The sequence below is a fragment of the Schistocerca nitens genome, chromosome 1 (assembly GCF_023898315.1).
Source record: "Schistocerca nitens isolate TAMUIC-IGC-003100 chromosome 1, iqSchNite1.1, whole genome shotgun sequence".
NCBI lineage: Eukaryota > Metazoa > Arthropoda > Insecta > Orthoptera > Acrididae > Schistocerca > Schistocerca nitens.
The window spans coordinates 440,188,728-440,215,237 of NC_064614.1; the positions used below are offsets into that span (position 1 = coordinate 440,188,728).

Sequence of the window (26,510 nt, forward strand, 5' to 3'; positions counted from 1 at the left end):
ATGTCGTCTGTCTCAGTCTGGTAGAACGCTTTCAGTTTGACGCCACGTTCGCAAATTCTGCGTAAATTATATTTCTTATTGTGTCATTTACTCATTTCACCTGAAGAAGTGGAATGAGTCCACATCCAGATCATCCTATTCCAGGAAAATCTGAAGTGATAACCAGTAGTCGAATCATAAATTCTGTACGCTTCGACCATCAATACCATGGTTGTACAATCCTTAGGTGACCGCCTAAACAGAATGTCATGCGTAAGACATCCACTGAATAGCCAGTCACTAAGAATATCAAACAATTTTATTGAAGTAACCTCAGATTAGTGTCTAATTTACTTTGAAAAAAAAAATTACAATGCTACTACTGGACGTTTGTCCACACTTCTTATGTGGCGCCAATTGTGGAATTGATGTAGCCCTGAGGCTAGAAACTTTATTTTCTGGTTTTACCCACAAGATCCAATCATTTGCACGTAACACGATTTGTGGTGTAGAATACCCCTAACCAAACATCTATTTAGCATGACTTTCAAAACACTTTATAGCAAAATAAGGTGATGACTGGTGATGATGATGGAAATGTTTTCTTAGATTAGTGACGACTTAATCAATGACGTAAATGATTTTATAGCTTATAGAAGCGAGAGTTTAGATGCATGTATTAATTAACTAAAGAGTAATGCTACTCTCAAAAGCTGCCTTGACTCAGATGTCTGGTGACCCCATAATTGTAGCCAACGGGAGAACGTCTTACAGTCAGCTGATGAAATACATTCTCTATGACAGATTTCGCAAAAAGACAAGATCAAATATAGAAATTAGCAGTTTCCACTTTATGCCACCCACTGAACTCTTACATCACAGTCATCAGACTGTTACTAGCTACGAAATAAAGGTGGTTCACATGAATAATTGTTTCATAATCGTGGTTATAACTACCATCATCACAGGCGGCATACATGCAACTTTCAAAGCATGAGCCCGCATTTTGTCTTCTCATCTCGTTTTCCTTTTGGCCTCTGTTTAGCAGCTTATAACTAGCAATGATAAACACTTTTTCGCCATTTGTTTCTTATATTGGTGGAATCGTTATAACCATTCATGAATTCCATTACTTTTTCAGATCTTCTCCAGATATTTATTAAGAATGTCGTCTTGGGCAGTCCGTATCTCCTATAAGACATTTATATCAGTGGTCTCAGTTCTGATATTTGTGTTTGGTTTTCCTGCCCTTGTAAGATGTCGTACAATAGTAAAGATTTCACTTAATATCGTTTTTGTGTAACTTCAATAAGATTTCGAAATGATTTAGGCTTCTTTGAAAAGTTTGTTTGGTTACGAAATGATTACTCAAACTATCAAACCAAGTATTGAAAGTATATTGATTGCATTACTAGTTCGAGGCTAAAAAGATATAGATATATTTCGCAGTGCAAAATAGATAGCTCTTATTCTGATAATTTCACATGTTTGCCTGCGCTGCCGTAACTGAACAGACCGAATGTTGATCATCACAGCCCATCTTCAGGTGCATCTGCCAAATTATAATTCAATAACACCTACCCACATTGTTAAGATAAGAAACCCAAATTGTTCACGTAGGAAAAACTGAACAGAACCAACATAAATTCTTAGAAAATATCCCTATACGTACATTAAAAAGTTAGGCCATAAAGGATTCTTAACTGAGGTTAAAATAGGTTAAAATAGTACATCCTTGGTACGTGGCATGATACAGGTTATGCTGTTCAATCCTAGGGCTGCCAGATACCCTTTTGCAGGGGAGGGCTTACATGAAAGGATAAAGATACTCAAAAAACAGCGAAACTGCCTGGTATCTCAAATCTCCATCACCAAACTGAAAACAATCTTGGCTTAACCGTGTGCCACAGATGGATCCGCATGGAGGTAGATAGGATGCCTTACGAACAACGAAACGCCCAAGAAAGGGAATTAAATATAATGTTCACCAGCAGACGTAACCCCTTGAGTAAGATTTGCGACTCACTATTGCTGCATACACACTCATCGGAGCCGTTACAAGAAGAAACTAACATTGAAGTATCGGTGGGAGCGGCCGTGTATCCGAAAACGTAAGGCCGTTGGCACACAGAACGAGCTAGCTAACGCTGAATTGCGCTCTACGAGTTTTGTGATGTCATGTTGAGAAGCCATTTCGTCACGTGAAACAAAAAATGAGTTCTTCGATATTTCGGCAACGGGCCATGTAAAGTAGAACCAATGGGAAGCAAGAACATTCCCTACCCCACAAGCAGAGCGTGAGGCGCCGTATTGTAGTTTTCGCGTTCAGTAGAAGCATATACGTTGGGTTTTATGTTATACCACGAAAATATAAACTGTTTCTAAGCACCAGAACATTGAACGTCTTGAGGACGAATCTTTATTGATATGATTTGTTGCAGATACAAGAATTAGCCATTGTAAGCCAATGGTCCATTGAAGATTAATGAAAAACCCTGTCGTTATTTTTAGGATTTCTTGTAATTAAAAACCAATCAACAACATTTCGGTGACTGAAGCCTTTAGGAGGCTGTAACAGAAAATGTAAGAAGTCGGCCAGAGGAGTTTTAGCAGAACGTAGTTGGTAGATGCTCCACGTTATGGAAGCAAAAAAAAAAAAGTGAAAGAGGGTTCGTGCCCTGCTGTATACAATTGTTTTCCCATCTTCTCAAGCAGCTACTCATGCGTTAGAGCAATACTGATCATATTAATAAGAGCCATTACAATAAAAATCACGAAAATTTTTTAAGGAACACTTCTCCTAGCAGCACTGACCACTTCAATAAAATCTGAAATAAAACGAAAAAATCACAGATAACAACCACAAGCCTGAGGTGCACAGTGTGGTACAGCCGTCTTTTTCAAATATTTCAGCGTTTGAAACATCGCCTATCTACCTACATGTGGTTCCATCTGTGGTACGCGCGCAAGCCCAGAGTATTGTTAAGTTCTGTAATGGGTATCTGGGATGTCGAGCTGTTATTACTTTATATGTGATTCCATTTAACTGTGGTTTCGCTCTTTCATTTGGGGACCTTTGTCCTTTTATGTAGGTCCTCCTTTGCCAGAAGCTTTCTTGCAGGCTTAGGATTGAAGAGGATAATCTGTTTCATTACACGTACGAGGCATGCACTATTTTCCCATATTTTACCCTATTTCAACCTCAGTTATGCATCTTTCGTGGACTCACATTTTAATGTATGTACAGGGGTTCTTTCTAAGAATTTATGTTGGTTCTGTTTAACTTTTCTCATTTTAGCAATGTGGATAGGTGTTATTATGGATTTTTAGTTTTACAGATGAACCTGAAGATGGAACGTACGTCCTGAAACCGGTTTGTCCCTTCCTTTTTAGAAATAAATAATTTTTGTAACTGTAGAGAATTTTATCATTGATGATGGATATCAAATGTTGTGGATGTCCCGTCAAGAGAAACGTGTGGAATGCTGAATGTTTTACTTGTAGGTGTTGTGCAGAGATGTTTCCGTTCTCTACACAATATTTCCACGACCGACCCATTCGTCTTCTTTATGTGTTGCGACTTTCACTACTATGTGTACTCGTTCTATGGGCTCAAATCACACTATTGTTCTATAAACTCTATAAGTTTCCTCCGCACGCGGCTAATTGAGCTGGTTAAATGATTAATAGTGTACTTCCACACTGTGAAGCAATCACGGCGAGAAAACCTAAGAGATCACAAGTGCCGTGCTGCTTACAGGTCTTCATATCTTTGGAATGGCTTTAGAGCAGTGCAGATTTGTGCTCTGAATGATGAATATCAGTCTGTCTGAATAGGTGCTTGATTGTCCTATTCCTTGATTATGTTTGTGGTTAGGTACTATGGGACTAAACTGCTGACGTCATCGGTCCCTAGGATTACACATTACGTAATTTAACTTAAACTAACCGTAAGGACAACACAGGCACCCATGCCTTAGACCGTGCAGCTATTTCTTGATTAACGTATACTAATAAAAGACGAACAAATCGGGTGACAGGCGACGTTCTTTTGTAACATCGTGGTTGAGTGATAATAATTTTCATTAAACTATGGAAGACGACAGGAAAGAGGAAAAACTGATAGATGTAATGAAAATGATTTGTAGCAACTCCAGTATTCCAGAGGCAGAACAGTGAGCGCGCTGGTGGCTTTACAGGGCCAGAGAGTGCTTACCCTGGACGCGCTGCACGACGAGCGTGACGCCGTCGCGGCCTCGGTCCAGCGTGACGACGGCGCGGCTGTCGGGCGACACGTAGGGCCGGCCCGAGACCTGAGCCCTGTGGGACACCACGGCGTCCGTCAGGTAGTCCAGCAGCAGCTGCCCCGCCGGCTGCTCGCACTCCACGATGACCAGCCCGTCTGCGCAGCACACGCTATGGGGTTACCACAAATGGCGGCACATGGCTACCTATGTACAGGTGAACTTTTACAGAAACTCGAGGTTAAGCGCGATTGTTAATGCGAGGTGTTTTAAATCGTTTCCGCAGCTAAACTGTGTCTCGAAATCCGGCAAAAAGCGCAAACAGATCCTGGCCGAAAGCAAAATACGGCAGTGGCAGGACGCAATCAATACCTTTACTCCACGATAACAATGGTGATGTTACTGACTACAGTACCATTAAAGGAGAGTTACTGAACATAGTTTTCTGAAATTCCAAACAAGACGGATTAAATGTTCCAGAATTAGAATCAAACAACAGCCAATATGAGCGACTTACAAGAAAATGTCATTGGTATAGCGAAGTAGCTTAAGTCACTCAATAAATCCAAGCTCTCTGTTCCTGATTGTATACCAGTTACGTTCGTTTCAGAGTACGATGATGCAACAGCTCCATATTTAGCAAACAAATATAACCGCTCTGACGTCGAAAGATCGGTACCTAAAGTATGGAAAGGTTCACAGGTCACACCAACACCCATAAAAGGCAACAGCGATAGTCCGCTGAATTACCGAACTATATCGCTAACGTCGATTTGCAGTAAGACTTTGGAATATAAACTGTGCTCGACAGTTATGAATTATCTATAAGAAAACCATTTATTGACAAACGGACAACACATATTCAGAAAATATCGTCCTTGTGAAACACAACTAGCTATACGTTCTCATCTAGTAATGAGATCTATCGACAGGGGATGTCAAATTAATTCTACATTTCTGGATTTCCAGAAGGCTTTTGGCACTGTTCTTCACAAGCAACTCATAACTAAATATCGTGTCGGTGGAGTATCGCGTCAGTTGTGCAAGTGGATTCCTGACTTTCTATCAGAAACGTCACAGTTCGCAGTAACTGAAGGAAAGTCATGAAGTAAAATGGAAGTAATATCTGGCGTTCCCCCAGAAAGTCTTATTGGTGCTCTGCTGTTCTTGATCTACATAAACGAATTAGGAGACAATCTGAGCAGCCCTCTCAGATTCTTTGCAGTTGATGCCGTCATTTACCGTCTTACAAAGTCATCAGATGATCAAAACGAATAACAAAATGATTTAGGCAGGATATCTGTATGGTACGAAAAATGGCTCTTGACAGTAACGACAAGCACGAACTTATCCACATGAATACTAAAATAAATTCACTAAATCTCGGTTGCACGATAAATCACACATATCTAAAGGCTGTGGTTTCAAATAAATACTTATGTATTACAATTATAAATAACTTTAACTGGGACGATCCCATAGATAATATTTTGGGGAACACAAACTAGTAAATGCAGGCAGTACACTTAGAAAACGCAACAGGTCGGCTGTAGAGACTCCCAACACATGGAAAAAGTTCAAGGAAGGGCGGCTCGTTTTGTATTACAGCGAAATAGAGGAGAGAGTGCCAAGGGTATGGTATGTCAGGTGGCAGTCTTTAAAACATAGCCGTTTTCCGTTGCGACAGGAAATTGGCATGAAATTTCGATCACAAACTTTCTCCTCAAAGTGAGAGAATATTTTGTTGCCGTCCCACTACTTAGGGAGAAATAATAATCTTATTAAAATAACAGGAATCAGAGTTCGAGTAGATGTAATTTTTTTTTAACCGCGACCTCTTCGATAATGAGACGGTAGAGAGATAGCTTGAAGATAGTTTCATGAACCCTCTGAACCCCCTGCTAGGTACTTAGTAGTGAATCGCAGAATAATCATGTAGATGTAGATTTATAGGCTGACCGTACAGATATTTGGCAACTTGAATTTTGAAAGTGTGTTTATTATCCACGGTGTGAGTCGTAAGTAGGTACAAATGATTGGGTGGTCTGGGGACACTTCATTGATCTTGGTGAACATGTGAAGACAGAAAGACGAGGTGACCAGTTCGCAGGCAGATATACAGACTGTTCCTGGTCAGTTGCAAGGCAAATATTGTTGCAGCCACGTATAAGCTCATAAGGTTTTTTTTTAATTTTTTTATTTTTCATGTTTAATAACACCTATACCTGCAGTCACCTTAAGTGGTTTGCAAAGATCAGGTTAAGTCTATACCTGAATTTTCGGCCACTGCGAGGCTTTGAATACTCTGTTGGATCACCTAGATGAGACTGCAACAAAGAAGAGTGAAAGGTGCCGTACTTGGGATTAATCCAGGCCAGAAAGGGCGCAGAGTCATACTGATAATGCCAAGTTATTTGGAAATTTGATTCGATTTTGTATGCATGGCTCACATACCCTCTCAACCCATGAAATTCCATTTGCTTTCCTCCTGCCCTTCTAGAGGCTTCTTCTTCATGGATGTGTGAGTGTAGGCAATGCATACAAACAAGTGACATAAAATTGCAAAGAAATAATGAAACCTGACCACAAGGCATTTGAAGTTAAAAAGAAAAGCAAAAGATAACCTAGCCTGACAAATTGAAACTGTATAGACGGAACCATTCCGAATCCACTGCTTCTTGTGGCTATATCTCGTACCTGCTGAGCTATTCATGTTAGCTTCACAGATCATTTCAAAACTCGAAGAGAGTGACGGCAGTGAGATGAATCTTGAGACGCATCTGGATAGCTCAGTTGATGTAGGCAATGAGTGAAAATCATCCTGTTATTAACGGGGTAGACCTCAGCAAAAAATTTCTTATAGACTAATATTTTTATTGCCTTCAAGAGGACCTTAGAGCGTCTATTTTTAATTCACTCATATACAGTATGCCACAAATTTTAAAATACGTTAAACCGCAATTTACTGCATCATGTTCTGGCGCATCCTCGCGATAAATACTAAATCTAACATTTACGGACGGAATTAGGGTCCTGTCAGTTTAGAATAGTATCACAGAGAACATTAGTATCACCTAAAATGTTATTATCAACAAGATTTCTCTTCGTAATATGATTCGTGTATGATAAACAGTCTGAAAACACTTGCTTATCTCGCGTCTGCTTAACTTTCGCTTGTATTTTATACAAAGTAAAACGTGAGTGCTTGAAAATGGCAACCAGGCACATTTACGCGAATAGAAAAGGTTCGAAAAGTAATCTCAGTCGCGCATAAAACGCTTCGATTGGTAAGCGGAAGCCAGTTAATCGACATAATTTCGTCACAATCAGAATGTTTCGACATCGGCGAGAAAAAGAACAACCGTGCAGTGCTGGCATAGCCAATTAAAGGTTTGTTGAATTTCAATGTTGAAAAACAAAAATAGAAACTTTAAACACTTGTTTTTTCCAAACAGTATTTTTCAAGTTGGCGGGAATTATAGCTCATTAAAGTTGTATTCAATTACGTTACACCTTTTTATAACATGTGAGTAGACAATTATTTGCAGCGTGTATTAATTAGAATACTCACTGAATATCGACAATATTTTTTCCAACTTATGACACGTAAATAAATACAAAACGCAAGTAGTCAAGTAACAGCTCAGTAGGCACTTCACCTTGAGCTTCGCATTGAACAACTAAGTAAGAATCCAACAGCTGAAATGTGCTGTCATCAGAATGTTGACAAAAACATTATCGTCCATTTTCCAAGATAGTTTCGGGTTTGCAACTGGATAACGTCGACTTCTTCCCACGATATTTCGACAGACAACCATTCAAGGATCTTCAGGTGAGTGTTTAGTACTGGAGATAGCAAGCCTCTGCGCGCTATAGATGGAACAATATTCGAAGAGGGCGACAATCTCGACAGAGGTCGCTCATGTACCGGCTGCGCTGCGCATGCATCTCCACTCCAAGTTTTTGGTGTTAAGTCAGCGACGTGGAATATTAATCTCCCCAACGTACCTAGCCACTCATCATACCCTTCAACTCTCCCATGCTTCCCTCCAACGGCACCTGAATCTCCTAGACGAGTGGTGTAATACACGGAAACTTCAAGAAAAACCCGCAGAAAAGCCAAACCACCATCTTCGGTCTCACCACTCGGCGATTTTGTCGTCCAGATGTCCATCTCTCCATCTACGACCAACCCATCCCTCTGATTAACGAAGTATAGTACACAGGACTAACTCTCGATAGACAACTAAAATGGAACACACATCTCCTTACCACCTGGCTTTTGCGTCATTTTACCATAATCTTCACCTATAAATCCCTCATCCGCCCCATCCTAACCCACGCGAACATTGCCTGTATCTCTGTCTCATCTAAATTCTAATAGTTACACGAAATCCTGCAAAGTCATGCACTGCACCTCGCTTTCTGAATCCACCTGCTTTCCCCAACTCGCATCCTGTACCAGCTTATCCTCTTCCCACCCCTTCTTCTCTTTCTAGAGCACCTTCGAATTCTATACATAAATCGCAAAACCCAGTCGTAGCACGCAGTTTCCCACCCACTAATCACCCATCCAGGTACTCTGCAGCGCCACTACCTCCACATTCCACAATCCGGGTGTTTTTCGTACTTTAACTTGGATCATCTCAATCAAGCGAACATGAATCACAATGGGATTCTTAACATTTTCCGGACGTAAAGAGTATTGCATGAAGTTTCGAGACTGCAGCCGGATGACGTCGACTTCTTGCCACGATTATTTCGTCTGACAACCATTCAGCCATGTCTAGGGGAGGAGAATAAGGCATAGACGGGCGTCTATGCCTTATCCTCCTCTCCTACCGGAATTTTAACCAACTCCCACTCCCCAACCATGAAATCCGTTCCGAGAAATACCCCTCTAACTAACCCTAATCACTATGCTCCACCTTACACCATCCAGGTTCGAATCCTGCCTCGGGCATGGATGTGTGAGATGTCCTTAGGTTAGTTAGGTTTAATTAGTTCTAAGTTCTAGGCGACTGATGACCTCAGAAGTTAAGTCCCATAGTGCTCAGAGCCATTTGAACCGTTTGAGTCCCATAGTGCTCAGAGCCATTTGAACCATTTTGAACCCCCCCCCTCCTCCCTCCATCCATCTTGGTGAGTTCACTTCCCTACCTGCGCTTTTAAAGGGCTCCATAGTCATACTCACCATCGCACCTTCATCATTAAAATTTTTTCGGGTGCACCACGCATCGCCACTACGCTATGGATTCATTCACGTTCAAGAGTTACTATATTTTAAATTTAATACAAAATATTCAAACGAGTTTTAAAAACCATTACTATTTTCAATTTTTTCATCTATGCGTATTTTACAATCCTCGTTTGTCACTAATTTTTATGTAAAAATCGTCACTATAGTCCACCTATGTCCTTTTTACAAGCTAATCTCTTATTATCACCTTTTATATGTTTAAACATTTTTAAATACAATTTTTGTAACCTTAGTCTGAACAGCGGCTCTTTTTCTGCTGCCAGCCCGCCCCCGTTGTGGAGAAAGTAGAAAAGAAAGATAGCAATCCCCACTACCAAACACTCCCCTAGACATGGCTGAATGGTTGTCAGCCGAAATAATCGTGGCAAGCAGTCGACGTCATCCGGCTGCAATCCCGAAACTTCCTTATGTACGGAAAGTTTTAGGAATCCCATTGTCCGCAGCTCGTGGTCTCGCGGTAGCGTTCTCGCGTCCCGAGCACGGGGTCCAGGGTTCGATTCTCGGCGGGGTCAGGGATTTTCACCTGCCTCAAGACGACTGGGTATTGTTGTGTCGTCTTCATCTTCATCATTCATCCCCATTACGGTCGGAGGAAGGCAATGGCAAACCACCTCCGCTAGGACCTTGCCTAGTACAGTGGTGCAGGTCTCCCGCATCGTCCCCTACGCTCTGTCAAGGAGTATGGGACTTCATCATCATCATCATTGTGATTCATATTCGCTTGATTGAGATGACCTAAGTTAAAGTACGAAAAACAACAGGAAAACATCACAGACAACCTGCAGTCTGACCTACACTCTCCACACACGGAGGGTTAAAGGCATCATTGAGTCGTCGATGTACTCGAAGGCTTCCGTCATTTGAAAAGACGCAAAAATGCGACTCGTCGGACACCACTACGCGCCTCCAATCAGCAAAAGTCAATTTTCTACGTTGTTTGACCCTTGCAAGACGTGTAGATTTATGTGCCGGTTTGAGCAATGACATTTGGCGGGACCACCGACTCGATATGTCCACTGCATGCCGTTTCCTTCGTAATATTTGCTCGGTAACTGGTTGAGACAGAGCTTCATTTAATGACAACAGGAACTCATATTGGGTTTGAAGCTAAGTGTTACTGACAGGGCATGACAATCGTCTCCGGTCCCTGTCAGTTGGATTCTTTTCACGACCGCTGTTATTACACCGTGTTACAAGGTTGCGAGTGATACACTGTTGTAAGCACTTTAGACAGTCTGCGTTGATACGCCAACAAATAGGGTTGCATGATTCCTTGATGCGATCGTGGTGATGTCCCGATAAAATAGCTCGTTTCTGCTAGTGTATCACGTCTCTATGTCGACAGTCTCCTGCGTTAATTCCATACATCCGCTTCACAGCCATTACCCGTGTCAGTCGTGGAGGGTCACATTATACATACGATGCTCCAAAGCAACCAGTGTGCTATTCCAAGGGAATGACTGATATTTTATTCATGTAGGCTATGAGAGAGCAAGAGATTAAAAGAGCAGAATACTCTTTGCAGTTGGCAGACTTATATATAAATATACATATGGGCAAGTCAAAGAGCAAAGGCAATTCTGTAAAAAGGAACTTTGAATTGGGAAAACAACATTGCAAGTAACATAATTTCCCTACATCATTTTCCTTAAACTGTCTTCAGTTGATCCATATCTCCATATCTTAACTAGCTTTCTAAATTCATCCAGGAAGAAACTTTGCGGCATCGTGTCCATCCACTTTTGGATCGCCTCCATAACTCTGTCGTCCGATGAAAACTTGGATTCACCCAGGCGTTCCTTTATGAGACTAACCATATTAAAATCACTTGGCGTTAGAACAGGATTGTATTGTGGATGCTTTTGCAGACCAATAATGAATCCGGAAGGCACTGGATTTCATCTGCAGTATGAGGGCGGGTAATTACCCTCAAGGAAAATCACAGTTCTTGAAAGGTTCGTCTCGTCTTCGGTTTGATTTTGGATTTCAGATCTTGCGGAAGCTTACAGCAGATATCACTATGCGCTGTTTCACTTTTAGAAGTGTAATAAATTAGCAGTGTACCATTCACACACTAAAACACTTTCATCATCAGCTTTCCTACAGAAATTTGTATTCTATACATTCCTTACTTCATGTGAAGATACGAAACTGTGCCGCTCACTCTGTGACTCGTGGTAATGCACCGACGTCTTCATCAAAGGTTATTATTCCACCGATAAAGTCGTCTCCTTCCTCTTAAAAACGAGTCAAATATGACTTGAAAATCTGTCCCCGTTTGCGCTTGTCTGTCAGTTGATGCGGTATACAGTGAGCACGGGCACTGCAACGATTTACAGCACTGTGGACCACTGCAAACGCTGAACCTCGGGCAGTGTTCAATTTACACAAGACCATCAGTTTTGGGACGAAGATCACCACGAATCATTCGCTCAGTTTTCTCACCGGTATTGCTAGCTTTCGAAGTGGATGGCCCACCTGAACGTTCGCCGTCAAAGACAGATACTCGTCCACTTTTCAAACAATTTTTGCATTAGAAAATTTTTCGTTCAATGACATACAGCTACATTTGCGAATATTAAACGCAGAATTAGACCCTTAACAACGTTCTATAGAATCACCACGAAAGAGCTACTGAGTGGAACAGCACTGCTAGCGCACAAGTACAACATTGACCTTACGGTCTGTAGACGTTGAGCCAGCTCTGTCACCTTATGAACTAGAAAAAACTGCCATTGCTTACTGACTTTCCCTCGTAATGAAAGGTATTTTATCACTTCAGCTCTAGCCTTTCTGCATGTTGTCCGCCTGATTTGAACGAATACCGGAATACCTTCTCGATCAAGAGTGCATTTCGTACGATACACCGTGCCGGTAGGAGTGAAACCAAATACACCGGATGTCGATGAGGGGAACCTGCAGTAAATCAATGCGAGCGCTAATGGAAACGATGTGTTGTGACGGCAGGACGTCACAGGTGGACAGGGTGGAACGTGCGGGATACGGCGAGGGCGGTGATCATGCATTAGGAAAGTAAATAACAGCCGACAGAAATGATTTACGGCGGGTCCAGTCGCGATAATCGAAAAATGATGTTTGTGGCAATGAAACGGCAACGAGCTTCGAAAATACCAGCTGAGTGGATAGAATCGCAGAAATTCTGCAGGGATAGGGACAGCTCGACGTTGGAGTAAATCTTTCAGTAAAGTCACAATGCCATGGAAGATTGCCTTAACTGTACTGAAAATCAATTGTCTTTTTCTGGTTTCCTAGGTATGAGACAATTTCTCAGAGTAACTATGCTGAAGCGGTATTAAGCAAAAGTCTTGATACTACAAGAAAAAAGAATTTGCATAATATGAAAACACTACAGTCGACGTCGTTGCGGTGGGTTAGGTAAAATGACAACAAGTTCAATCACGCAATTGTCGATACATACTGACAAGTGTTGAATTCTATGACAAGCTAGAGAAATTTGGAAACAAAAGGAAAGGAAGGATGATCAGGGTTTAACGTCCCATCGACGAGTGTGTCATTAGAGACGAAGAACTAGCGCGGATAGGGGAAGTAAAGCGGCAGCGTCCTACAGGGTGGACAGGTCTTAAACCTCGGTGGGAGCGAATCTGCCGCCTAGATGGAACTTTTCTTATTATTTAAAGAACGCAACCTACTTCTAGACGCCTGACTAACTTTGTCTGTTTGCCAAGTCTACTGAAATCTACCTGATAGGGAGAAAGGCTTTCTTACTTAGGGGTCACAGCCTAGATGCCATTCAGAGCACTTACTTGTCGACGCATGGCGGGGAGCTGAGCTACTTGCCAACTATTTGAAAATTCATTTGCCCTACTGCAGACAACTCAATCGTTCAGGCAATATCTGCGATTTGGCTTCACTCGGTGTTGGAATATTTCATGGCTCTATTCTCGACCTCCTCGTCCAGTAATTATCTTACAAGTACCTAAAGAATCATAGTATGAGACACTGCAATTAGTACGTTAAAACACGAATTTATGGACGATCCCTTGCACATCCGTTATCTATGACGCATAAGACCGATAGCTTGGCTTACTGTATGAGTAAACTGTAATCTCACAGTCACGATATCTGTCGATCGCAGAAATGCTCTCTCAGCAAGTTACACAATCAGTTAAATTCCAATACTTCGAGAACCGTGCGCTGAGACAGTTTGTGCACAACCTTGCACAAACTACTCCGTGATATGATATGTTTATTACCTTGTAAAAAAGCATAAATCTACGCATGTAGTTCCCCCCGTCTCTACAGCTTCGTCAAATACAGCGAATGGTTGAAGTGGGGGCAAAAATTACCCGGCAGATGATCTTCCTTCCGGCGGCGTGCTCCCGTTTCATGGTTCAAATGGCTCTAAGCACTATGGGACTTAAAATCTGAGGTCATCAGTCCCCTAGAACTTAGAACTACTTAAACCTAACTGACCTAAGGACGTCACTCACATCCATGCCCGAGGCAGGATTCAAACCTGAGACCGTAGCGGTCGCGCGGTTCCAGACTGAAGCACCTAGAACCGCTCGGCCACATCGGCCGGCCTCCCGTTTCATATCACATCGCATCCTGCTTGGGCAGCTGCTGCACCTGCTCTTGCTGTTGTTGTAGACCCATATGTTCCTCTGCTGTCATTGCAGCCGCGTCTGTTCATGGTGTTGTTCCTGCAGCGTTATTTGATGCAGGCAAAGCCACGGACATTTATGATGATCATTACTTGCTTATTCGCACGCGAGAGTATACCTTGGCGCCATTTTAGCGAAGCATTACCCTGGTGTGGGACTGCCACACATCGGGTTTTGAGGAAACAGCGAATGGCTGAAAGACCCAAGTACTCAACAGCAAAAATTACACATAAATCCGAAAGGACAAAATAAAAGAAATAAGAAAAACATGAATGTGAATAATCCTTAACAGTATACAAAACAAAGCTACAGTAGCAAACCGAGGAGCAAGTGAGTAGCGGTGCGAAAGTAGTGTCGGTGATCGGAAAGCTTCGAAAACATCAACACACACTTTCGTCCTAGCTTACGCCGCCTGAACGATTATTCAGCAGACACGAAGTCCCCGCCTCTCGCCGATACTGATGTCTGAGTCCGGCAAGGGCAATAAACGTTTCGTTAACACAGGGAGTATAAAATGGTTTATAGTTTCTATGCATTAAAATTGTCATGAGAATTACAGCTATAGCGTTATAACATTTTTAGTCATCCTATTTCAGTATTGTATTGATAATGATAATAAAGAAAAAAACTAGAGAATCTCATAATGCTGGCGGAGACAAAGTGAACAGAGTTAAACACTCTTTGGAACATACGCAAATCACACCAGAACGTTAGGATGACAAATGCTCTTTGAGAAACAGAGCAGTTCGTTAGTTTCAGATCATCACGTTTTCCCTCTCTCCACTGTTGTATGTGTGGGGTAAATACCAAGAAACTAAATGCACTGAAAATAATGACGTGGAACCACTCCCAGTTTAGATAGACTTCAGAAACAAACACAATATATCGCTTTCATTAAATTAAACTGAATGTTGCTCTTACCCAGTACTGTACTATTTTTACCTACTCTTTATTTTAAGTCTATTATTTTTAATTAAAACCTTTCAGCTGGTTGCAATTCACAATGCGCAGTTTATTCCACAAATACAACAAACAACAATTTTCCATATACGGGAAACCCACTACCACTAGCACAACCGTGTACGGAGACTCAGACTTACTTGCACACACAAACAAACCTGAAGATGCTACACACATTCAATTAAACTCCAGCCAGTGAGGACAACTACAAAAATGAGCTACAGAATGTCAAACAAGCACCTGTAGAGACATATGATAGACAAACTAAACCACAACAAAAATGAAACAGATATCCAACACACAGCAACAGACAGATCGACAACAACTTACAGACAAAAGCGTACAGGACTTAAATACACAGAACACAAACCCAGACAACAGGTCTGAACAAGGATCAACCAGAACAACAGACAAATGGCATACACTTGCCCACAACAACAAAGCATCTCGCATGGTTGGCTACAAGAAAGCAACAAGAACTGAAAACAGAACAATCTGGAATCTGTTAGCTCACATCTCAAGAGTGCAACTCAATTTACATTTGGAAAGACGGGTAGAAAGTTTAGCGTTAGATGCAGTGAACATAGGAGGGTGCTTCAGAGTCGAAGCAATCATTCTCCGTATACAGAGTCTATACGGATATCAGCCACAGACCAACAGATATAAACACCAATGTGATATTCTTGAATGGAACAAAAGCCCTCCACATAAACTTATACTATAAGAAAATTACCATGTACAGGAAATCATAGTAGAAGGAAAACAGATAATGAATCTCTGCAATGGTACCCTGTTCTCTGCTCTAAAAAAACGATCAAAGACCCAAGCACGTGACACACACACACACACACACACACACACACACACACTAACGCCTGCTGTGATTACAATATATGAAATTACTGTTAAAAGACATAAAGCAAGACAACAGAGGTGATTATCGGATAAACAGTGACACAGTGCATATTAGAAAGCACAGTTTACATACCACAAAGAAGCATAAAAGAGCATAAGTACATTCAGTTTACATACACAGCCCCATCCCAACTCACCGATATATAAAGCCCACTCACAATCAATAAATCTCGTATTTTCAACACAGCGGAAGCAGTTCTCCAAACGTGCACATTACTTGTCAAAAATTCGACTCCGAGTAGCAAACTGGAGGAAAATAAGATTGTAACAATGTGGTTTCGCGTATGTCAGTGGCCAGAAATGAAACATGATTAGAGTAGCAAATTGACTGTATCGTTATCACGTCTTCAGCAAGTGATTTTAGAGAAATATGGAATTTGAAGCTAGCGCTCAGCATTCCGTCTTCAGGCCACAAGTGGGCCATTGGTACCATCCGACCGCCGTGTCATCCTCAGCTGAAAATGCAGATAGGAGGGGCGTGTGGTCAGCATACCGCTCTCCCGGTCTTTATGATGGTTTTCTGTGACCGGAGCCGCCACTATTCGGTCGAGTAGGTCCTCAATTGGCATCACGAGGCTGAGTGCTCCCCGAAAAATGGCAACGGCGCATGACCGCCCGGATGGTCACCCATACAAGTGCCGGCCACGCCCGACAGCGCTTAATATCGGTGATCTGACGGGGTCCGGTGTATTCACTGCGGTAAGGCCAATGCCTAATTTGAAGCTAGGGACCTGAACATCTCTTCTCCCTAACTTGAGTCTATAAATTAACATTTTTACCCCTACCCCTACGACTTATCTTAGAAGAAAGATTAAGGAAAGGCAAATCTACGTTTCTAGCATTTGTAGACTTGGAGAAAGCTTTTGACAACGTTAACTGGAATACTCTCTTTCAAATTCTGAAGTTGACAGGGGTAAAATACAGGGAGCGAAAGGCTATTTACAATTTGTACAGAAACCAGGTGGCAGTTATAAGAGTCGAGGGGCATGAAAGGGAAGCAGTGGTTGGGAAAGGAGTGAGACAGGGTTGTAGCCTCTCCCCGATGTTATTCAATCTGTATATTGAGCAAGCAGTAAAGGAAACAAAAAAAAAATTCGGAGTAGGTATTAAAATTCATGGAGAAAAAGTAAAAACTTTGAGGTTCGCCGATGACATTGTAATTCTGTCAGAGACAGCAAAGGACTTGGAAAAGCAGTTGAACGGAATGGACAGTGTCTTGAAAGGAGGATATAAGATGAACATCAACAAAAGCAAAACGAGGATAATGGAATGTAGTCAAATTAAATCGGGTGATGCTGAGTGGATTAGATTAGGAAATGAGACACTTAAAGTAGTAAAGGAGTTTTGCTATTTAGGGAGTAAAATAACTGATGATGGTCGAAGTAGAGAGGATATAAAATGTAGACTGGCAATGGCAAGGAAATCGTTTCTGAAGAAGAGAAATTTGTTAACATCGAGTATAGATTTAAGTGTCAGGAAGGCGTTTCTGAAAGTATTTGTATGGAGTGTAGCCATGTATGGAAGTGAAACATGGACGATAAATAGTTTGGACAAGAAGAGAATAGAAGCTTTCGAAATGTGGTGCTACAGAAGAATGCTGAAGATTAGATGGGTAGATCACATAACTAATGAGGAGGTACTGAATAGGATTGGGGAGAAGAGGAGTTTGTGGCACAACTTGACCAGAAGAAGGGATCTGTTGGTAGGACATGTTTTGAGGCATCAAGGGATCACAAATTTAGCATTGGAGGGTAGCGTGGAGGGTAAAAATCGTAGAGGGAGACCAAGAGATGAATACACTAAGCAGATTCAGAAGGATGTAGGTTGCAGTAGGTACTGGGAGATGAAGAAGCTTGCTCAGGATAGAGTAGCATGGAGAGCTGCATCAAACCAGTCTCAGGACTGAAGACCACAACAACAACAACCCCTAATATCAACATGAAACACCGTCCAGAAATATTTTTGTATGACATGTGCCATGATCAGTCAATGACAGATGTACAGTAGACAGCTCAGAAGAATGTCTGCGCGGGTTGAGACAAGGTGTGGGAAACGAATTCTTTCTTTTGCATTCCTACAGTCGAGTCGGTGTAAGATGAACCCTACTGGTGGCGCTGTTGCCACTTTCAGCTGCAAAGCGCAACCGGCAGCAGGCGAAAACAATAGCCGTCTATAAAGCTCCGGCGACACTGAAGCGTTGCGATGGAGACTTTTACAGAATCCCGCTCCGTCACTGTTTGAGGTAAGTGTGCGAAGCAGCCCCGCTTAGCCCACTGCAACTGTCTGGGATCTCCATACATCGACTCGACTGTGGCAGTCTTCACTGTCAGCCTTGTTGTGTTTCGTTGATTGTCTTGTATGGTTCTGAGAGTACCTATCTGTTGGTATCTGACTGAGATTACTGCATTACTCAAGGCGCCAATTGCGGCTGTTTGGCTTTCTGAAATGACTGAATGAAATTCGTTCATCAGGTTTGTATAACTCAACGATTCCTCTGAATGAGTCAACCCTCAGAAATCGATGTGCGCTGGATCAAATGGCACCAAATCCTGATAAAAAGTGCTGATATTCTTAACGTATTTCAATGTTCATGCTGTAACTGAAAAAAGACACGGAAATTCGATGAGCCTGGAAGAAAACAAAGGAGCAATTGTGCCAGGGTTTTCCCACGAATGAGAGTTTACCTTCACAGTGACTGCTGCGGTAAGGATGACCTCATTGTCCGGCGTAAAAAACAGAGGCTCATCCGTTGTTGAGACAGCTGCACAACTGTTCCTCTGCTGTGCTAGCCTGACTTCTGGTACCATTGGAAGTCACGAGTGGCTCCTTCGGCGTATTTCATGCTTTTCTTTACAACAATTCCCTGCAATGATCGACGGTCGCCCCCCGACACCAGATGGGGTCTGCCTGGTCTTCTTTTAGCTATGGTTATTCCTTCGCGTTTCTTCTTCACAATCATTTCACGACAGTCGACCGGGGCAGTTTTAGAAGAGTTGAAAAGTACCTTGTGGGTTTGTTACTCATGTGATATCTAATCACTAACCCACGTTCGATGGCACTAATCTCTCCTGAGTAACCCGTTCTACCTTTTGCTGCTCCCTCTACTGATAGCACAGCACTCCCCGCGGGTCCCCTTCTCTTGACACGTATTGTAAGTAGGCTGTTTAGGTTTTTATGTTGGTAACGCCACGTAGCGCTCTATATGAAAATCACTGACTGTGCTGTGTGAAGGCTGTGGTTGGTTTCCATTGTTGGAGTATATGCTATTGTAGTGTTGGGCAGTTGGCTGTTAACAGCGCGTAGCGTTGCGCAGTTGGAGGTGAGCCGCCAGCAGTGGTGGATGTGATGAGAGAGATTGCGGGATTTTGAGAGCGGACGATCTGGACGTGTGTCCATCAGAGACAGTAAATTTCTAAGACTGGATGCCATGAACTGCTATATATATTATGACTTTTGAACACTGTTAAGGTAAATACATTGTCTGTTCTCTATCAAAATCTTTCATTTGCTAACTATGCCTATCAGTAGTTAGTGCCTTCAGTAGTTTGAATCTTTTATTTAGCTGGCAGTAGTGGCGCTCGCTGTATTGCAGTAGTTTGAGTAACGAAGATTTTTGTGAGGAAACTGATTTGTGAAACGTATAGGTTAATGTTAGTCAGAGCCATTCTCTTGTAGGGATTATTGAAAGTCAGATTGCGTTGCGCTAAAAATATTGACTGTTAGTTTAGTGTTGATCAGAATAGGTAAAGAGCGAAATGTCTGAGTACGTTCAGTTCTGGTCAGCTGTTTGAAAATCAAATAATGTAAGAGGTTTATCAGCACAGTAATTCAAAAATTTTTCTAAGGGGACGTTTCAGTATTGATCAAGTCAGCATTACACAGAGTCTCCGGATACTTTCGATCACAAAACGTGTACGCAAACGTTATATTCTCACTGTAAGGAAGAAACGGATGAGACAACCTTACCGCTGATGATGTTTTGATTGACTGAAACGAAATATGTATCGTAAAGGAAAAGAGTACTTCAGTAGTGCACACACAGCACCAGTTTGAAATTAATAAACTATTTATACTCATACCACACATGCTGTAGCCGCACAAATGGAAGTCTAATTAACATTATTCTGGTAGTATTAGTACAATGCTGAAAGGTAGGCCCATTTAATACATTTACATCGTTCGAACTTTGCAATGTTGGCATACTTGCATCCGTGAAAACGTTACTGTGTCGTCCGAACAAGACACAAGAACGCAGCTAGCTCTTTATTTGCACGAAGTAATGGCCGCTATCGACAGGGATCTCAAGTTGATTCCGTATTTCTAGATTTCCGGAAAGCTTTTGACACCGTTCCACACAAGTGACTTCTAATCAAGCTGCGGGCCTATTGCCTATTGTCTCACATGTGCGACTGGATTCGTGATTTCCTGTCAGGAAGGTCGCAGTTCGCAGTAATAGAGGGCAAATCATCGAGTAAAACTGAAGTGATATCAGGTGTTCCCCAGGGAAGCGTTCTGGGGCCTCTGCGGTTCATGATCTATATAAATGACCTCGGTGACAATCTGAGCATTTCTCTTAGGTTGTTCGCAGATGATGCTGTAATTTACCGTCTAGTAAGGTCATCCGAAGACCAGTATCAGTTGCAAGCGATTTAGAAAAGATTGCTATATGGTGTGGCAGGTGGCAGTTGACGCTAAATAACGAAAAGTGTGAGGTGATCCACATGAGTTCCAAAAGAAATCCGTTGGAATTCGATTACTCGATAAATAGTACAATTCTCAAGGCTGTCAATTCAACTAAATACCTGGGTGTAAAAATTACGAACAACTTCAGTTGGAAAGACCACATAGATAATATTGTGCGTTTGATTGGCAGGCCACTTAGAAGATGCAACCAGTCCACTAAAGAGACAGCTTACACTACACTCGTTCGTCCTCTGTTAGAATATTGCTGCGCGGTGTGGGATCCTTACCAGGTGGGATTGGCGGAGGACATCGAAAGGGTGCAAGAAAGGGTAGCTCGTTTTGTATTATCACGTAATAGGGGAGAGAGTGTGGCAGATATGATACGCGAGTTGGGATGGAAGTCATTAAAGCAAAGACGTTTTTCGTCGCGGCGAGATCTATTTACGAAATTTCAGTCACCAAATTTCTCTTCCGAATGCGAAAATATTTTGTTGAGCCCAACCTACATGGGTAGAAATGATCATCAAAATAAAATAAGAGAAATCAGAGCTCGAACAGAAAGGTTTAGGTGTTCGTTTTTCCCGCGCGCTGTTCGGGAGTGGTATGGTAAGGAGATAGTACGATTGTGGTCCGATGAACCCCCTGGCAAGCACTTAAATGTGAATTGCAGAGTAATCATGTAGATGTAGATGTAGATGTAGACAGAGCCACGTAAAAAGCAACACAGGCGCAAATATGCGAGCTGGTGCCGGTGCCGTAGAGGCTCGCCACTTGCGCGAGTTTCACCAACGCCACAGGAGGCGCTGAGGATGAAGGTATCGCCTTAACCTCGTCCAACTGCCGGCCGAGTGCAGTCCGCCAATGAGTGGACGACAACGGACAGAAGCCTACTCGAAAGATAGAAGAGCAGCTCTCGCCCACTTGGTTATAGATCATCGTCCAGGACTGACTTACACAGGGAAGGTCGTTTGGTGAACTCTTAGAAGTGAACGGTCAGTTATCGTAAATTGCATTTGCTATTTACTTCCCCCATGAACCATGGACCTTGCCGTTGGTGGGGAGGCTTGCGTGCCTCAGCGATACAGATGGCCGTACCGTAGGTGCAACCACAACGGAGGGGTATCTGTTGAGAGGCCAGACAAATTTGTGGTTCCTGAAGAGGGGCAGCAGCCTTTTCAGTAGTTGCAGGGGCAACAGTCTGGATGATTGACTGATCTGGCCTTGTAACATTAACCAAAACGGCCTTGCTGTGCTGGTACTGCGAACGGCTGAAAGCAAGGGGAAACTACAGCCGTAATTTTTCCCGAGGACATGCAGCTTTACATGCAGCTTTACTGTATGATTAAATGATGATGGCGTCCTCTTGGGTAAAATATTCCGGAGGTAAAATAGTCCCCCATTCGGATCTCCGGGCGGGGACTACTCAAGAGGACGTCGTTATCAGGAGAAAGAAAACTGGCATTCTACGGATCGGAGCGTGGAATGTCAGATCCCTTAATCGGGCAGGTAGGTTAGAAAATTGAAAAAGGGAAATGGATAGGTTAAAGTTAGATATAGTGGGAATTAGTGAAGTTCGGTGGCAGGAGGTTCAAAAAATGGCTCTGAGCACTATGGGACTCAACAGCTTAGGTCATACGTCCCCTAGAACTTAGAACTACTTGAACCTAACTAACCTAAGGACATCACACACACCCATGCCAGAGGCAGGATTCGAACCTGCGACCGTAGCAGTCCCGCGGTTCCGGACTGCAGCGCCAGAACCGCTAGACCACCGCGGCCGGCGGTGGCAGGAGGAAGAAGACTTTTGGTCAGGTGATTACAGGGTTATAAATACAAAATCAAATAGGGGTAATGCAGGAGTAGGTTTAATAATGAATAAAAAAATAGGAGTGCGGGTTAGCTACTACAAACAGCATAGTGAACGCATTATTGTGGCCAAGATAGACACAAAGCCCATGCCTACTACAGTAGTACAAGTTTATATGCCAACTAGCTCTGCAGATGATGAAGAAATTGATGAAATGTATGACGAGATAAAAGCAATTATTCAGGTAGTGAAGGGAGACGAAAATTTAATAGTCATGGGTGACTGGAATTCGTCAGTAGGAAAAGGGAGAGAAGGAAACATAGTAGGTGAATATGGATTGGGGGGAAGAAATGAAAGAGGAAGCCGCCTTGTAGAATTTTGCACAGAGCATAACTTAATCATAGCTAACACTTGGTTCAAGAATCATAAAAGAAGGTTGTATACCTGGAAGAATCCTGGAGATACTAAAAGGTATCAGATAGATTATATAATGGTAAGACAGAGATTTAGGAACCAGGTTTTAAATTGTAAGACATTTCCAGGGGCAGATGTGGATTCTGACCACAATCTATTGGTTATGAACTGCAGATTGAAACTGAAGAAACTGCAAAAAGGTGGGAATTTAAGGAGATGGGACCTGGATAAACTGAAAGAACCAGAGGTTGTAGAGAGTTTCAGGGAGAACATAAGGGAACAATTGACAGGAATGGGGGAAAGAAATACAGTAGAAGAAGAATGGGTAGCTCTGAGGGATAAAGTAGTGAAGGCAGCAGAGGATCAAGTAGGTAAAAAGACGAGGGCTAATAGAAATCCTTGGGTAACAGAAGAAATATTGAATTTAATTGATGAAAGGAGAAAATATAAAAATGCAGTAAATGAAGCAGGCAAAAAGGAATACAAACGTCTCAAAAATGAAATCGACAGGAAGTGCAAAATGGCTAAGCAGGCATCGCTAGAGGACAAATGTAAGGATGTAGAGGCTTGTCTCGCTAGGGGTAAGATGGATACTGCCTACAGGAAAATTAAAGAGACCTTTGGAGAGAAGAGAACCACTTGTATGAATATCAAGAGCTCAGATGGCAACCTAGTTCTAAGCAAAGAAGGGAAGGCAGAAAGGTGGAAGGAGTATATAGAGGGTTTATACAAGGGCGATGTACTTGAGGACAATATTATGGAAATGGAAGAGGATGTAGATGAAGATGAAATGGGAGATAAGATACTGCGTGAAGAGTTTGACAGAGCACTGAAAGACCTGAGTCGAAACAAGGCCCCGGGAGTAGACAACATTCCATTAGAACTACTGATGGCCTTGGGAGAGCCAGTCATGACAAAACTCTACCATCTGGTGAGCAAGATGTATGAGATAGGCGAAATACCCAAAGACTTCAAGAAGAATATAATAATTCCAATCCCAAAGAAAGCAGGTGTTGACAGATGTGAAAATTACCAAACTATCTGTTTAATAAGTCACAGCTGCAAAATACTAACGCGAATTCTTTACAGACGAATGGAAAAACTGGTAGAAGCGGACCTCCGGGAAGATCAGTTTGGATTCCGTAGAAAAGTTGGAACACGTGAGGCAATATTAACCTTACGACTTATCTTAGAAGAGAGATTAAGAAAAGGCAAACCTACGTTTCTAGCATTTGTAGACTTAGAGAAAGCTTTTGACAACGTTAACTGGAATACTCTCTTTCAAATTCTGAAGGTGGCAGGGGTAAAATACCAGGAGCGAAAGGCTATTTACAATTTGTACAGAAACCAGATGGCAGTTATAAGAGTCGAGGGGCATGAAAGGGAAGCAGTGGTTGGGAAAGGAGTGAGACAGGGATGTAGCCTCTCCCCGATGTTATTCAATCTGTATATTGAGCAAGCAGTAAAGGAAACAAAAAAAAAAATTCGGAGTAGGTATTAAAATTCATGGAGAAAAAGTAAAAACTTTGAGGTTCGCCGATGGCATTGTAATTCTGTCAGAGACAGCAAAGGACTTGGAAGAGCAGTTGAACGGAATGGACAGTGTCTTGAAAGGAGGATAAAAGATGAACATCAACAAAAGCAAAACGAGGATAATGGAATGTAGTCAAATTAAATCGGGTGATGCTGAGGGGATTAGATTAGGAAATGAGACACTTAAAGTAGTAAAGGAGTTTTGCTATTTAGGGAGCAAAATAACTGATGATGGTCGAAGTAGAGAGGATATAAAATGTAGAATGGCAATGGCAAGGAAATCGTTTCTGAAGAAGAGAAATTTGTTAACATCTAGTATAGATTTAAGTGTCAGGAAGTCGTTTCTGAAAGTATTTGTATTGAGTGTAGCCATGTATGGAAGTGAAACATGGACGATAACCAGTTTGGACAAGAAGAGAATAGTAGCTTTCGAAATGTGGTGCTACAGAAGAATGCTGAAGATAAGGTGGGTAGATCACGTAACTAATGAGGAGGTATTGAATAGGATTGGAGAGAAGAGAAGTTTGTGGCACAACTTGACTAGAAGAAGGGATCGGTTGGTAGGACATGTTTTGAGGCATCAAGGGATCACAAATTTAGCATTGGAGGGCAGCGTGGAGGGTAAAAATCGTAGAGGGAGACCAAGAGATGAATACACTAAGCAGATTCAGAAGGATGTAGGTTGCAGTAGGTACTGGGAGATGAAGAAGCTTGCACAGGATAGAGTAGCATGGAGAGCTGCATCAAACCAGTCTCAGGACTGAGGACCACAACAACAACAACAACAACATTTACTGTGAAGTCTAGCTACGATTATTTGCACTTAACGATTGAGAGCTTTATTGTGTTCTATTGCATGCAGTGTTGCAGACTTCATATTTCAACTAGTCACAAAGATAAGTAAACCATTTAACTGATTTGTGTGACTTCATTACTAATTTGTATCCTCTTACTTGCCCTGGGGCATAGCTGTGTAATAGTAGCAGGGAGAAATGTCTTATCGGTGTACTGCACCAGAAGATGTTACACGAACTCGCAAGCTCGGCCTACCGTTACAGTAGTAGCGACGTGGCCTTTACAAAACTGGCTACGAGGGATTTGCAAGAAACATTGTCAGAACAACGTGAACTGTTGTTCGCTAGAGTATGTCACAATACACATCCGACTCTTTGCTGCTTTCCTGTTACTTGCATTCTTCTCAGCTGTGGGCAGTACACGCTAGATGTAGTATTGTGACATATCTGTCACAAACCGTTAAAAATCACAGAAGTCAAAATAGTACAGAAAGTCCTACGGGTAAAAATAGTGAGAGCGTGTTCGTAGCAGGTACTTACACAGAGATGAGAATTGCAAATGGCGTGGTACGCAGTTGTAGAGCGAGAGGTCGACGCTTCGGACGTATCGCATGTTGGCCAGGTCGATCTTGTAGAGGCCGCGCTGCTTCCAGTGCGACACGTAGCCGTACTGGAACTTGTAGCGCAGGTCCTGCAGGCACAGACAGCGTCCGCTTAAAGTAGCCACCACGCAGGTCCCTGCAGCTATCTAGCAGTTTGTCAACCGAAATACTCCACGAACATGCGAAGCAACAATTACGAGTATACTACGACATATCACTAACATCTTGCAGTAACGATCCACATCCTCTATGAATTCTTTAAATGACGCCACTTTTCGCTTTTGGTTGTAACTGTTTTTATTGTGCCATTGCCATTTCGGCTTATGTGCATAGTCAAGCATAAGATTTGATGCCATATTATGGCGTAGACATAGAAACAGATTCATAATAAGAACGTTCCTGTAGGGCTATCTCACTCTTGATGATAATAAAGTCAGTGTTTGTTATCCATGACATGAGTACATGAGCAACGAGATACGTAGATTTGTGTTATTCGCTTGCTGCGTGTACATTGTTATTTATAACATCGAATCTTATACTTGACTATGACATGTAAGTCGAAACAGCAATACCACATTAAAAACAGGTACATCCAAAAGTGGACAACCATATCATAAAAAACTCATACTTCAGAATGAGAATATCACTCAAGAGCTTTCTCAGAAACCGAGCT

General features: G+C 42.2%; 1 protein-coding gene across 1 annotated transcript in view; it reads right to left on the minus strand.

Annotated features, from left to right (window-relative positions):
* LOC126253249 (follistatin-related protein 5-like) overlaps positions 1-26,510 on the minus strand; it is a 144,934-nt gene that overhangs the window by 8,107 nt on the left and 110,317 nt on the right. The window contains exons 11-12 of the mRNA XM_049954487.1: positions 25,776-25,926; positions 4,196-4,381 (exon numbers count right to left, since the gene is read on the minus strand). Coding sequence (XP_049810444.1) covers positions 4,196-4,381; positions 25,776-25,926 — 337 coding nt within the window. The remainder of the gene's footprint in view (positions 1-4,195; positions 4,382-25,775; positions 25,927-26,510) is intronic.